General features: G+C 39.8%; 1 protein-coding gene across 2 annotated transcripts in view; it reads left to right on the forward strand.

The window, feature by feature from the left end:
• Positions 1–15000, forward strand: part of LOC140740175 (ATP-dependent RNA helicase DDX39A) — a 29625-nt gene extending 14625 nt beyond the window's left edge. For both annotated transcript variants that reach the window (XM_073069153.1, XM_073069154.1), the window contains exons 5-11: positions 2796–2979; positions 4932–5050; positions 10973–11104; positions 11942–12051; positions 12189–12333; positions 12915–13062; positions 14723–15000. In XM_073069153.1, the coding sequence (XP_072925254.1) occupies positions 2796–2979; positions 4932–5050; positions 10973–11104; positions 11942–12051; positions 12189–12333; positions 12915–13062; positions 14723–14739 (855 nt within the window). In that variant the 3' untranslated portion in view covers positions 14740–15000. The remainder of the gene's footprint in view (positions 1–2795; positions 2980–4931; positions 5051–10972; positions 11105–11941; positions 12052–12188; positions 12334–12914; positions 13063–14722) is intronic.
• Positions 15001–15501: the final 501 nt, after the last annotated feature.

The raw sequence follows: 15501 nt of genomic DNA on the forward strand, positions 1-15501 counted from the left end.
AGTTAAATAAAAATGAATCCCAACATTTTATGGTAAAAGATAACAAGAGGGTTTTAGATTTAAATGCATAACCTGTTGAAAGGACAAGATGGCAGAATTGGAATACTCAATTGATTCTTTGCTTGAGCCTTCTAGTGGAAGAATTCTCACTGTGGTAGTGGATGTGGCGGGAGGGGTGATAATTAGGAGGATGTATTAGAAAATCTAGCTATGCCTTTAAGTAGATATAGTCACAAGGGGTAGTCCTTGGGTCACTGAGGGAAATCCATATGCAAAACTAGAATGACAAGTCTGAAGTCATTCAAAAAAATGCAGTGATGTATGAATATCTCTAGACTTGTTGCTTTGACTTCTGTGGTGAAACTTTTAGAAACCATTTTGGGTGGGGGTGATGGGGAATGAATGGAGTGAATAGAATAGAAAAGGGTAAGTAATTTTTCAAGCTGAAGAAAGGCATGTTCTGCATGATTATTTCTTGTACTTTTATACTTTCTGCTTTTGAATTGGCTGTGTTGGGTAACATTTTAAACTTGCATATACTATAATTAGTCCAGCCATAGTATAACTCACTGTTTGTCCTTGCCTTTGTTATTTGCTGCTTCTCCTTGCCTGTAGCAGCTTTAAATTACTGATATAATTATGTCTTCTAGACTTCCACATTCACTCCTGGATTCTGAATTTTGTATCCTCAGTGTTTGTCCTTAGTATAAGCAAAGGTTGCCCCATCAACTAAAGGACTCTGTTCTTTCTTCAGTTATCTTCTGCCTTTAATATGCTTAAAGTGCTATTGAATTTCCCTTCATCCTGTTTGAGACTCTACATTTCCTGTAACTTCTGTTTCCTGTCTGGCTTTCAGTTTGGGTGTTGGATTATTATTGTCACATACTGAGATACGGTGGAAAACTTTGTTTTGTATGCCCTCCAGGCAGATCATTTCAAGATACAAGTACATTAAGATAGTCCAAATGGAAAAACAGTAACTGAATGTGGAATTTAGTGTTACAGTAACAAAAAAGATCCAGTCCAGGCAAGCGATATGGTGTAAGGGCCACATTGAGGTAGATTTTAAATTCAAGAGTCCATCTTTATCACAGAAGAATCTTATGGCAGCAGGTTTATGTGTATCTTCTGCACAATGGACAGGGGCATAAGACAATGACAGGGGTGAGAGGGGTCTGTTTTGTTCACTTCCTAAAACAGTAGGTAGGGAGGGGAGGCTTGTTTCTGTGGCATTTTGCAATTTGTTGTGTAGGACAGAGCAATTGCTACACCAGGCTGTGAGGCTCTCTGGGGCATCTATAAAAAATATGCCATATGCTCCTCATTGTTTTTATATAATTGAGATATCTCTTGATACACAACTTTGTCTGGATTTGCTGGCTTTGCCTTTCACCCTCACAGAAGCGCATCAACTTTCATCTTATTTCACTGTTATCGTGTATGTCTATTGGGTTAGGAGCAGCTACTGGGAAGTCACCCTTTCCCCCATTCAGTAATTTAAATCTTTACCCTTTCCAATAACTACCTTGAACTAAGGTCACTATATCTAAAACTAGTTGCCTTCTGCCACATCAACCAATATGTTCAGAGAATATAGGTTTGTGCAGCTCAGGGAAGAGTCCTGTCAGCTCACCTTATCCATGATACCCAATCGGTCTGTATCGTTTTATGTCTTTCCTATACTTACCTAGATGCCGTTTAAACATTGTAATTTTCTTTTTCTGATGGCTCATTCCAGATATTCACCAATTCTTTGTATGGAAAAATTGTCAGCTCATGGTTCCTTTGAATTTCTCCTTTTTCACCTTAGATTTAGCCCTCTGCCAGACTCTTCCCTTGAAAATAATTCTGACCACTTACCCTATCTATATGCTTCATAATTTTATAAACCTCAGATCATCCCTCAGTCTCGTATTGCATTGAGAATAAGCAAGCCCTATTCAATCTTTCCTCATAACTGCAGCCCTGTATTCCAGCAACATCCTGAGTGAATCTCTTCTGCACTCTCTATTGCTGCTTTCTGTCCTGTGTGCTTTGAAGACTAGATCGTACAAAATATTCTAAATGTGGTTAAACCAATGCTTTATAGTTGCAGTATGACATCCCAACTCTTACAGTTAGTGCCTTGGTCTGTGAAGACATGCATCCCAAAGTCTTCCTGTATATCAGTATCCTAATGCCCCTGCCATTTAATAGCATTAAGTCCTGTACTACTGCTGATAAGAGTACTGGCTGAAAAAGCTTCCTGGATGCTTGCATCCTGAAACCTATATGTGACCGCCTCCCTGTAACTGTCTACCAACCTGCTGACCACCGGAATGTAGCTTGATTTTCATCTTGATATCTGTAAGGAGTTGCAGCCAAATGCACTTCTCAGGTATAGTCATTAGGGACATGATTTCCCTCGTCCCTAGTTTCCCATCTACTGGAAGAGGAGCATACCATATCCTCCCAAACCAATTATGGGCCATTTTCAAATGTGCTTCTCTTAGGGATCCTGGTAAGTGAAACTTAGCTGAAATTCCTGAAGCCTACCAAGTTTAAACTGTTGTGCTTCTCCCTTCAAGTCCAGTCTCCTCATAAGTGAAACTTCCTGGTGTGAAGTCCATTCTAATTAATATTAAAGAATCTCTTGTACTTTGTCTTGAATGTACTTATAGCGACAACCTTCACAGATTTAGAAGTCACAGTCTGTCTTGTCGCTTATTGGAGCAATGCTTTTTTTCTTTTGACAACTAGCTTGGTGATTTTGCAATTTTTTCCTCTGAATGGTAACTTTCTGCTTCTTTTAACAGGCAGCTGTATTTTTTGGAGGCTTGTCAATCAAAAAGGATGAAGACATCTTGAAAAAGAATTGTCCTCATATTGTTGTAGGAACACCAGGACGAATCCTAGCCCTCACGCGTAGTAAATCGCTCAGTTTGAAATACGTCAAGCACTTTGTATTAGATGAGTGTGATAAGATGTTGGAGCAACTTGGTTAGTGAAATTTTTTTTTTGCCTGAGATAAATGTTAAATAAAGTTTTCTTATTAGCAACAAGTTGACATTTTCTCAGATAATAAAAGTCTATTTCTGCTGTTTAATCATGATTGAAAATGGACAATGTTTTTTTTCTAGAATACATTCCATATTTTATATAACCAAGATGATAGCATGTAATGTTATATGTATAAATATCCCATTAGTTTACCCATTTCCTTTTGTCATCGTCTTCTTGGAAGATCCACTTGAGTCTATAAGTAGTAGGATTCAAGAATTACTTGCTTAGGAAAATTATTGTACATACTTTATTTAAGTGAAAGTATTAGTTTAAGATTTATTGGGGAAACAGCTGAGGTTGATTAGGTTTGGATTAATAAGGACAATGTATAGGCAATGACCTACTCCTGTTCTCTATTTAAAAATGATTTCTCTTCAGGAATGGAACACTCCTGGGAGCATTACATAATTTTAACTGGAGGGGCCATGTTATTGTAACTAGGAAGAGTGGTCAGTCTGACAAGTGAAGTAATATACAAGGGTAGATGTTTTAAAAACTTCAATAAGTATGTTGATATGAAGTGATTCCTGGAATGTTGTATGCAGTGGGAATGGATGCAGATTATGAAATGGTGTTTTTTTTTAAATTAGTCTTACTGATTTTTGAAAGGCATTTTTTTGGCTTTAGAATCTGTCATTCATGATCTCAGGATATGGTGCAACTCTGGAACTGAGGGAAGCTTCTTTCACCCCAGGATTTTCAAATTCAGAGTCAATAAAGGAGAAATCATCAGCAAATTTGGATATAATCAAATGGTAGTTTGAATTCTTTGAAGGTGTGATTGTGTTGGTAGACACACAGTCAAAAGATTTCCAAAAGATATTTGACAAGGTGCCACATTAAAAGCTGTTAATGTTACTCAAGAGCCCATGGTATCAGAAGAGGGCATAGGAGTCATGGAACCTGGAAACAGTCTGCTCAGCCCACTATTGGCACCCATTCATAATTGCATCTTCCAGCCTACTGTCCTTAGACATAGCCTAAAGGCTGTCAGAGACTCTGCTTCTGTACTCCATTAGGCAGTGTATTTCAGGTACTTGCCATTCTGTAGGTGAAAATTGTTCCTTTCAGATCCCCTCTCCATCTGTGCAGTTTGCGCTAAATCTGACCTCAGCTTTTGTACAGCTTACAGGTACTTCTAGTTTTATGTGTATCAGTTTCTCCCCATAGCAGAAACAGCTTAGCATGGATATAAACTGCTTGTCAGTTGTAATAAATAGGACTTTTTCAGTGGCGTGCTTTAGGAATCAGTTCTTGGCCATTAACTGATTTCAGTTCACATTAATAACCCAGAGGGTAACAAGATGTTGTACATAGACTGAATTATTGGACGAAAACTGTAGATAGAGTTTGGATAGGATATGGACAAGTGTCATGTACTTTGGCAAGAGGAAACAGTGGGTGGATTATTATCTAAATGGAGAGAAACTGCAAATGAGTGAAGTTGTGGTATTTTGGCCTTAACAGAATAGGGATTGGAGAATAGAAATATTTTGTGATCATTGTACAGGATCTTGGTGAGGCTGCACCTCGAGTAGTGTATAGTTTTTGTCCCCTTAAAGCAGAACATACAAACCAAAAGAGATTCACCAGACTGGGATCCCAGAGAAATAGCACCTACCTTTGCCTGTCTGCCCCTAATTCAGATTCTACATGCATGGCCTTAGTCAGAAATCTGCTGAGATTGGAACTTCAGAATTAAGGCATTTTTATTTTACTTTGTCCAAATCAATCATGGATTAACTTGTATGTTTATGTAGATTGAATGTAAGAAATTCTTGCCTGAAGCTTCCATTAATATACAGATTGACTGATTAATGGTGTTCTTAGTTTTGCTGTAGGAACATTGCGTTGCAGGCATTGACATTGTTGCTCTTGTTTGTTTACAGACATGCGTAGAGATGTCCAGGATATTTTCCGTCTAACTCCTCATGAAAAGCAGGTTATGATGTTCAGCGCCACCCTAAGCAAGGAGATCCGTCCCGTCTGCCGCAAGTTCATGCAGGATGTAATTATTCATCTTTCTTACCACTACCCTCAAGTTTTTGATGAGCCACCAGCAAAGTTGCTTGTATTCCTAAGAGTCAAGCAAGGCCTAATCTGGAATGGAATGGAACGGCACGGTGCTCCTCCTTGAAGTTCAACGCCACACAGTTGTACCCTTTTCAAGATTTCGTTTTCACCAACTAGCTGTAGATAGTACAGTTTAGGCTAAGGGGCCTCAAGCTTATGCCCATGTATCTCCAGAAATGCTCATGGTGGGAGAGATCAAAAGCATGTTTTTGTGACAGACTCGGCCATATTTCAGTCTGTTAATAACTAGTAGAGTTATATTCAGCCAAGTTTAGTTATGCAGGCTTCCCACAATTTCCACAGAAGTTAGTTGCGATTTCCGGAAGATCAACGGTTTCGGGTGCAGACAGTGAAGCCATCATGTTAGCTCATTCTTCCTGATAAAAATCACCAAGCGATAGTGCAGTTGAAAGGTGTTCCATCACAGCCATTCTCACACCACTCAGTCAGCAGTTAGTTGCATTGTATGGAAGATTGTGCCCTTGGTCACAAGTTCTAGTTTAGTGCTGTAGCAATATCCTGTTAATCTACAACCTCCAGAAGACCGGCATATTTGGGGTGAAGCAGTTTTTAAAAAAAAAGTTGGGCAATGCCCTGGTTTTATATATTCTGAAGAGAGATGTAATTTTAGTATCTTCAGAAGTGATACCTGCCGTCGTCGAATGGAAGAAGATATTCCTTTATCGCTAGGGTGCGATTGTGGCCAGCGCAAACCGTAGCCACTGGTGGTTAATCATGTTATCTATCCAATGGACTGGTTCATCCATTGTGCTGCTGACCTTGAGACCTGCAACGGTCAAGGATGGCTGCAAGAGGACTCCACCACCTTCAACACAGCTTTACAAAGTTCCATTTCTTAATGTGGAATGGTTTGTATGCAACACACTGTAATGAGGTGACTGTTGGCATAATTGCAGACTCCTGCAATCAAAGAAAGCAGATTTTAAAACCATAAAGCAGCTTAATTATGTCATGTGCCTTGAATGGCTGATTGGCCAGTGGGCTTTACATTTGGAATGTGGTATTGTGACAGCATGCTACATATAAAGTGGGATTTTGGAATTCAGTTTTCCATGAGTTGAATGTGGGTTGTTTGGTACTTGTGGTTAAAGCTAAAGATTTTTGTGAACCCAGTGTATTCTATCTTGATTTGACCAGCACTTTTATGCCCATTACTTGGTGCCAAATTGGTTTTGTTGTAAAGAAATCCAGAGGATAGTGCACAAAAAGATAATTTTTTGTCAAACCAAAGACTGGATATTGTACAGTAAATTGATTAGTTTTGTATCTAAGCACAAAAGAATGAAATTCTTCCAACCGCTATGATGGATTTTGGAATTGTTATTTTTAACAGGACGGCGTGATAACATGATTAGCACAGTGCCTTACAATACAATGCAATCGGTTTCATTTCCCAACACTGCCTGTAATGAGTTCTTCCCATGACTGCATGGGTTTCCTCCGGGTGCTCTGGTTTCCACCCATAGTCCAAAGATGTACCAGTTGGTAGGTTAATTGGTCATGGTGAATTGTCCTATAGTTACGCTAGGGTTAAATTGGTGGGTTGCTGTGCAGTGTGGCTGGGAGGGCTTATCCATAAATCCGGTTTCATGATTTATCCATCTTCTACTTCTGTTGAAAATGGCCATCTTTGATCTCACATGTTAAGAAGACAAGCTGGTTTGAGAAGTTTGGTGTAAAATTAATGAAGAAAATTTGGCTTACACCTCCATTTTTCCCCTTTCCCAAATATTTATCTGCTTTTCAGAGTTCCTTTCTGCCAACTTAATGCATTTCATCACAACAGCTTGCTAGATTTGTTCCCTTCTGTGTTTGTCAGGTTGCCTTGCGACTGTCCTCTGTAGTCCACCTGTCATGGTCTGCATGACCTTCATAGCTTTTTACTGCATTTCATTCTGTTTGCATTTTAGTTTTTCAGTAAGAGATCTGTTTCTTTGGTATCTGCCTATATCGTGTTTTTACCTGAATTTACTGCTGCTGGAGCTGTTTCATGTAAAGCAAATGTCCATGGCCACTCATCACGAGTAAGCTGAATGATTTTATGGTGTGTAGTGTGTAATAGTAAGATCTTAATTACTACACAATTTATGAACAGCAGTGATATGATGCCTCCTTACAGCCGGTTACAGCATATTGGATGTAGTCTTTTTCAGTTGGCTATTACTATTCATGTGCTTGTGCTTTGCTTCGTTTTAACTTGGTCATTCTATTGTATCTCCGGTTTTAGTTGAAGTCCACTGAAAGGATGTAGATAGCATTTGCATATAGGCTTACACTCTCAGATTTGCACTTACCGCAAGTACCAAACAATGCTACACTAAATCAGTAGTTCCAGCTTTAAAAGGGGAAGGTGGGTGGAAAGGAATGACAACTCATGGATGGTTCCTTATGATGGGTGTTGGTGATTTGACTCATGATACCAGCAACCTCATAGCACGGGGAGCCCTGGTATGAGTAGTTTGTCTGGAAATGGAGTCAGTATTTGGGAGGGTGAGGTTCTTTTTGCTGGCAGTTTAAATGATGTGCATGTATATATTTTTCATCTAGAGGCAGATGGCTTGAGATTAAAATTCATGGTTCCACATTACAGGGACCTATGCCAGCATTTTGAAATTCATGCCACTTATGGGGTGTGTCTTTTGTCATTGGGAAGTTCTAGTGACTTTGTGCGTAACTTGAAGGCTTTGCCAGATTATATATCAAACATTTGGTTGGTACTAGTTTAATTGTGAAATAGGTTTTAATGTTCAAACCTTTCTATCCATAGTGCTTAAGTCAGGGGTGGCCAACCTTTTACATTAAATGTGAAAGAAGATAACATTTGCCAAAAGATGTGCACGAAATAATAAAATCGCCAAAAATAATGCTAAGTTTTAGATGTATTCTCAGTAAAACCCATTTCTAGCACTAAGCTACTTGAATTCCTGTTATAGATTTTTTTTTCCACAAATCGGTTTTTGGTTAATACTTTTTGCATGAGTAGGCTTACATTTTTTATTATTATCACTGGGTGCAATGCGCCACTTCTAATCATCCAGTGCACCACTTTTGACGCATGCGCCATAGGTTGGCCATCCCTGACTTAAGTGAACTATAGACTCATCCTCCAGTGAGTTGAAAATTTTAAATTTGCGAGTGGACTGTTCCTTGCATGGTTATTTGGAATTCTAGCTGGATTTTTTTTGTGGAAGACTGTGTGATAAAATTGACAGTTTTTAGTGATCAAGTAATTAGATGGAGGCAGTGTGGTGGGTGTTTGAGGATTTCATCAAGGCCTTTGATGTTCTAAATCATTAACGTTCATCTACATTGATAATTTAGAAGAGAAAGCAAGTGGTGTGGGTGGTGAGGAAGTTGACTAAGGTATCGACTAGATCAACTGAGAACGTGGGCAGTGGAATGTTAAGTGTGTTATTTGGCAAGTTAAACCAATTCAGGGAATACATGGAAAGCGGTGGGACTTTGGAAGTGCTATTAAACAGGGAGACATTAGAATGCAAGTGCATAGTTCCCTGAAAGTGGCAGCACAGATAGATTGAGTGGTGGAGAGGTATATGATAATCCTTGTTCTTGTTGGCTAAGGAATTGAATATAGAAGCTGAGACGTGATGCAGTTGTACAAATCATTGATGAGGCCAAACTTGGAGCATTGTATGCAGTTCAGATTGCCACACAGTAGGTAGGGTGTGACTTAAGGATGCAGAAAAGATTCACAAGAATCTAGCCAGGGCTGGAGGGTTGAGTTAAAAAGTGATTGGATAGATTAGGAATGATTTCCCTGGTGGATTGGTGGCTGAGGAGTCACTGTCTAGAAGTTTATAAAATTATGAAGGGTATAGTTGAGGGTAGATAGCCACAGCCTTTATTCCAGGGTAAGGGTGTCTAAAATTTGAGGGCATAGGTTTAAAGCGAGAGGAAAGATTTAAAGTGGAATCGAGTGGCAACTTTTTCCACTCAGTGGGTGGTTGGTACAAGGACTGAGCTGATGGGATTTGGTAGAAGTGGATAGAGACACAAAATAGAAAAGGTCTAGAAGGCAATATAGGTGGGTATCTTGGGAAGATGAGTGAGTTAGGCCTTTTTCTGTGCTGTGTAACTACGAATTTCAGTGAGCTTAGCATTGAGCAGTCTTATTTCTCGTTCCAAGTTTGCACCTGTGGCTGGAAGTAGGTTTGTGGTCTGTTTTGAGAAGTTGGGCTTTATTTTTGTGTTGGTGTAGTGTTAGAGATTGATACAAATCTTGTAACTGTACATTTACAAATGCTTTAGAAGGTTGCAAGCAGCATTCTTAACTTCTCCCCTCCCTGATCCAAGTCCCACTGTGTGCTGCCAATTATTATATCTTCCTTTATGCAGTGCCTCGGGTGTAATATTTCCCACTTCAGTCAATTGATTTCTATTAGCCATTTGTCAGCCCAACTTCCAGACCTTCAGTTCTAAAACATTCCATCTCACTTAAACACAGCCATTTCTAATATAAGTACACTTTATCATGTGTCACATACATTGATAAGTCCAAATGATTATTAAAGTGCATAATAAAAATCAGAGCCCATGAGTATTACCTTTCATTTCACAGAAACACCTGCCGACATATATCCTTGAACCATATTGGATCAGGTGCCATTCTCCCTTGTGTCATAATGGCTTTCACTTTTCTGAGCAGGCTGTCAGGGTCTTATCAGAAGCCTAATGATCATCCATAATCAATATTAGACATGCTGCCCTCATTGGCCCCCTTTATCATTTAAAAGTTGGCTCCCTCTGACCTTACCTTGACATACCCACGCTGACTGACCTAGTTTTCCAGTCCTGATGAAGGGTCTTAGCTGTTTATTTTCATTCCTGGATGCTGCATGGCTTGCTGAGTTCCTCCAGCATTTTGTGTGTCAAAATGCTGGAGGAACTCGACAGGTAAGGCAGCATCTAGGGAGGGAAAGGGACAGCTAATATTCTGGTCAAGGCCTTTAATCTGTACTATCAAAATGAAGACTTGCCCCTTCCCCCCCCCCCCCCCTTTTTTAAATTAAAAAGTGATGTGACATTAGCAGTGCTCCAATCCTTTGGCATCAATTTTGTTGCTAGGAGGATTTGGGAAAAATGCTTGAACTTTCTCCCTTGTTGCTTTTAACAGCCCCTATTATACTTATTGTTCTTATAAAGGCAGTAGGTATATGGGAGGAGATCATATGGGTGGGCATCTACTGCAGCTGCAAGTGTAGCTGTTGGGTTGGCAGTACCTGGGAATATTTTCATGAAGATGACTTGAGTGCATAAAGTTCGCCTATTTTGGTAAAAGCTGTGCTGTAAGTACACTGTTTACATTGTTGGCACACTGCAATGAACATTTGAGCTTTTAACAACAATGCATGGGGGGGCATGGTTTAGGGCTCTGGTGTGGAAAATCTGAGGTACAGGACAGGAGATACAAGCAGATTGTAGCTGAACTTGGGATGCTAATCATTGTAAAATAATGGCCTTCAGGTAGAAACAGAATTCTAGTTGTTTACCAGGCTGTGGAGTTGTAGATCTGTTACCAGTTGGTAGATTGGGTTTTCCTCATTTGGTTTCTGAACTAATAATTCCAGCCCTGGCACTGCTGGCACATTAGTATTGTTTGTGGCTGAGCTAGCTTTAACATTTCATTCTTTCAGGGCTGGCTTATTAAAGGATGCAGTAAAGTGTCATTGAACTTAGATTGGGGTATATTGGTAGCTAGTTGAAGCCTGCATTTATAATTTCGGATTATCAATATTGTCGGGTTGGTAAATACTCCCAAGAAGTAGAGCAAGTTGCATATGAAATGTTACATCTTTCTGGTTTTTTTTCTCTTTAGCCCATGGAGGTGTTTGTTGACGACGAAACTAAGCTGACACTTCACGGATTGCAACAATATTATGTTAAACTAAAGGACAATGAGAAGAACCGGAAGTTGTTTGATTTACTTGATGTCCTGGAATTTAATCAGGTGAGATTCTCTGGACTGACTGAGACTTGGAAGCTTACTTTACTCAGAGGATGCATACAAAAACTGGCCATTGCCCTCTTTCTAATATGGCTTTGAATTTGATTCTGGTGAAGGCGGTGGTTATATGTCTGATCTCGGATGTCCAGTGACTGAGTTTTGATATATTTTAAAGAGAGGACAGAAAAATGATACAGAAGAACCCAGAGGAACATCGGTCAGTTTTTAAAAAAAAATTTCTGCAGTGAGATGTTGGGTAATCTTAAATCCATCTGTTCGCTATTTTGATTTAACTAATATTTGTAAACATCTGCTTTTTGAAATTCTTTTCTCCATACCCATGAGAATTACCAGTTTGCAGTCTTGTGTAGGCAAAGGCTTCCTAACATCACCTCTAGTTTCATGATAATGAGTGTGGGCCTGTTTGTTCAGCACTGAAAGCACAGTTCATTTAAAGTAATACCTATTACATCACTGGTGATAAATGATCTCACCAACAAGATGAGAAAAGTTCATTTAAGTACCTGAGGTTTTCTTTTACCAAATGTCTGGTTGGTAGGAAGTCCATTGGTCTTGATCCAGGAGCCAGTAGATTGTGGCATCCTTCAAGCCTGGTTACTGTTAAAAGTAGATTAAGTTTAAATGTAGTGACTCATTCTTACACGCACAGCTGTCACTCAGTAGGAGTTCTTGTTCCTCATGCTGCCACCAGGTATAAAGGAAGCACATAGTGTTGAGGCCTATCTGCTTTCTTCTCAACATTCAGCTTGGTAGTAATGTACTGTGGACAGGATAGTCCTCAAAGCCTTGATGCATATTTAATGCTGGTATTCCTTGCAGGTGGTGATCTTTGTAAAGTCAGTCCAGCGCTGTGTGGCATTGGCACAGCTGCTTGTGGAACAGAACTTCCCAGCCATCGCCATTCATAGAGGGATGGCACAGGAGGAGAGGTCAGTATCGCTGAGTGGTGGCTCAGAACTATCTTTTAGTTCTTCTGATGCTTTAAAATTTGTGAAGTCGACATGCCTCAGAGGCTTACCTTCCCATTCTTCATCCCCATCCCACTTGCCTGTCTTGTTATTTGTAGGTTGTCACGATATCAGCAGTTCAAGGATTTTCAGAGGCGTATCTTGGTGGCAACAAACTTGTTTGGCCGTGGTATGGACATAGAACGAGTGAACATTGTCTTCAATTATGACATGCCTGAAGACTCTGACACATACCTCCACAGGGTGAGAATGCCACACAGTAAATTTCTGTACTGTATTTTGCACTATTTTCTATATAGCCCAGCCCTTTGTATTGTGTTATCCTCCTGATGACTGTCTTGGCTTCAAAGATGTGAAAAGACATGGTTGGAAGCAAAAAGTGTTAGATGTGTCAATATTATGGGGGAGCCAGGAGAAAAATTGGTACTTGACCAGTAAATCTGTGACTGTATCGTTATTGATGGTGATTCTGCTGTATGAGACACGGATTGGCAAAGGATGGAAGCTTGTTACCCCTCTCAAACCTCAGTGACTTTACTTTCTGGCTGTTTGAGAACTTCTTTCTCAGGAGTTAAGTGCTGTGTACAGTGGAGACTGGTGTCATGAGAATCTTAGAATTTGGGTCTGGGGTGTCCTGGGTGATGTCAGCATCTTTGTTGGTAGGAGAGAATAGAGGAGCAGGGGGAGAGATGGGGATGTAGTGATCCTGCTGCCTTTGTTATCTTTAAGGGTATGTTCTGTTTGTGCTCTTCTGTGTATTTTAAAAATGTAAAGTTATGTTGGGCTTCATAGGTGATGCATTAACATTGATAAACTCTCTGCAGGTTGCACGTGCAGGTAGATTTGGTACGAAGGGTTTGGCCATTACCTTTGTGTCCGATGAAACCGATGCTAAGGTTCTGAATGACGTACAGGATCGATTTGAAGTGAATGTTGCTGAGCTGCCAGATGAAATCGACATTTCTACTTACAGTACGTATCAAGCTTCAAGTTTTTTCTGCTCGCCCTTGAACAGTAAGGCTTTGAGGGAAGTAAGGCAGAATTGTTTTGGGGAAAGAATATACTGTGATGGACACAGTTGGGGCACTGATGAAGTTATAAGGGCAAAGTTCAACAGATTTGTATGTTTTTTCACATCAAGGCAGTGGGACAAGCAGCACTGACTTGTTTGGTTCAGCATAGGCTGAAGGGCCTATTTCTGTGTAATATGAGACATGTCTTTAGCGTCTTCATTAGGTGGGTAAATTTTTGGCAGTGTGCTAAGTCTTGCCTGGTACATCAAATTTAGCTCTTCCTCCTGGTTGCCCTGTGCAACTGTTTGAGAGCAGTAACTCTTCCCAAGGCTACAATTTTGACGATGTGGTTATGTGTGAGGCACACTCACTAAGTGCTTTTTATGGTGTTTGTAGCTGGGGACTCATCTGCAGTGACTTCTCTTCCACTGTCAGCACGACTCATTCCCATAGCTTCCTCAGTACACTTTCAGATGTGTATGATCAGACTGCATGCCAAGAGGATTGGGAGCGCTAATGCTTGTAACAGACATTAGGTTGTTGGGTTCATAACTATATTCTGTAAGGTTAAAAAGTGTGTATTCCTAAATCGGCGGGACTGTCCGTTTACACTTCATGAAAGTCATCCAGCCCAGCCTGTAGCTCAATTCATTTATTGAAGCCCTCACTACTGCCCTATAATCTCTAAACTTCACAGTAGAGTGGTAGAGGTCTGTCCTGTTTCAGGATGGAGAAAGTGGGTGGTGAATGTGAGCCAGGCCCAGCTTTTTAAATGGTTTATTTTGTCTTCAGTGGGCGGGTGGTGTTGAGGTAGAGTTTGGCTTCACAGTGACGTTTGAAAACTGTAGAGACGGTCAATAGAGTGATTATCCCAGGTGATCATTAAATTAACTTTGAAATGTAAAATAGATCTAGACAGTGAGTAGTTGGCCTGAGATTGGGGTCTCCTTGCTCAGATCACACAAGCTGTGTAATGTTCCACAGCATCTGAAGCTTCTGAGTAATGAGAATTTCTGTAGTGTCTTGAAATAGTTCATGTACTGCCAAGTTGTCCATTGCCAGTCAGTCCTTTTGTAAGAATGGCCTGTAGTAATGCAGCAGTTCTTGGGACAGGAGCATCACACATCATGGCTATATTATCTGTGTTAATGTTGCTTGAGAGCTGAAAACCATTTAGAGATTTTTAACATCACATAAAGGTGTGGATAGGGCCTCAGTATAGCATTGAATTCAGTAGTGGAAGTGTTCATTTATCATTGGTGTGGTGAAGGAAATTTGAGCTTGTAATTTTGACTTTGGAGAATGTGCTGTTGTATTATTTCATGGAGAAGTTTAAAAATGGACTGGATCACAGCTTTCTTTTGATCAGAGCACTTGTTATTTCCAGTTATGCTAGGACTGCCAGCATCTTCAATTCCTAATTTCTCTTGCCCATCCCAAAATACGCTCTGAAAGGATTCATGTCCTGATCTTATTTGATCATTGGCATTGAAATAGTGGGTTTTGAATTCTTGGCTCAGTCATAGTTTTCAGGAGATGAATTATATTTTATCCTCTGGTTTGATATTAAGTTTGTTGATGGACGTTTATTAAGAATGTTTATGCTAATTTTCTTTCAGTTGAACAAAGCCGATAGTCTGTGCCAGCAAGGCCTGAAAACGTCCCATGGAAGCTTATTGCAGTTGATTGGTGGTCGTCTGTCTACAAGATGAGAAGATGACTTTTTAAGATTTGTTTTGTCAATAACATACTTTTATAAAAAGTTTCATGAATTAAAGTTTGTTTGGAAGAATTGAAGCTTTTATACAATCTGTTTTAATTTGTATATTGCTCTTTCTGCCTGTCTTTACCTAAAGGTGGTTTGTTGGTTAATAAATTAGTTCAGTTTTTAAAAATATCCACAGTTTTGTGTGTTTATTATAATTTAGCATTGATCACTTAGATGTTGTATAAGTAGTAAAAGTGCGGAGGTGACAGGAAGGGTCAGAATGAAGTGTGAATTGGTCTCCTGTGAATTGGTGAGATGCTTTATCATGGGAACCAGTTCTGGGGCCTTTTTGTAGAGATAATGGAGAGAGGCACTGCACCTGTGGTTGCTAAATTTACTGATCTCACAGAGATGTACAGAAAAAGTTGAGATGGCAAGAGAATTAAAAATAAAGCTTAAAACTAATGAGGTGAAACTCAGAGGATTGTGTTGAATGCTTACTGTACAAGCAGTCTGAATATTATTTAGGGTAGTAGTTGTTAGATTCTTGATCAAACAAGGGGGTAAATAGTTATTCCAGTTAGTGAGACTAGTTGGATCAACTGTGATCTTGATGAATTGAAAAGCAAACTCGAGTTCGTGGCCTTTCCCATAATACAGGTAGGTGGCTGTTCAGGATGCATGACCAGT

This window comes from Hemitrygon akajei, chromosome 16, assembly GCF_048418815.1.
Source record: "Hemitrygon akajei chromosome 16, sHemAka1.3, whole genome shotgun sequence".
NCBI lineage: Eukaryota > Metazoa > Chordata > Chondrichthyes > Myliobatiformes > Dasyatidae > Hemitrygon > Hemitrygon akajei.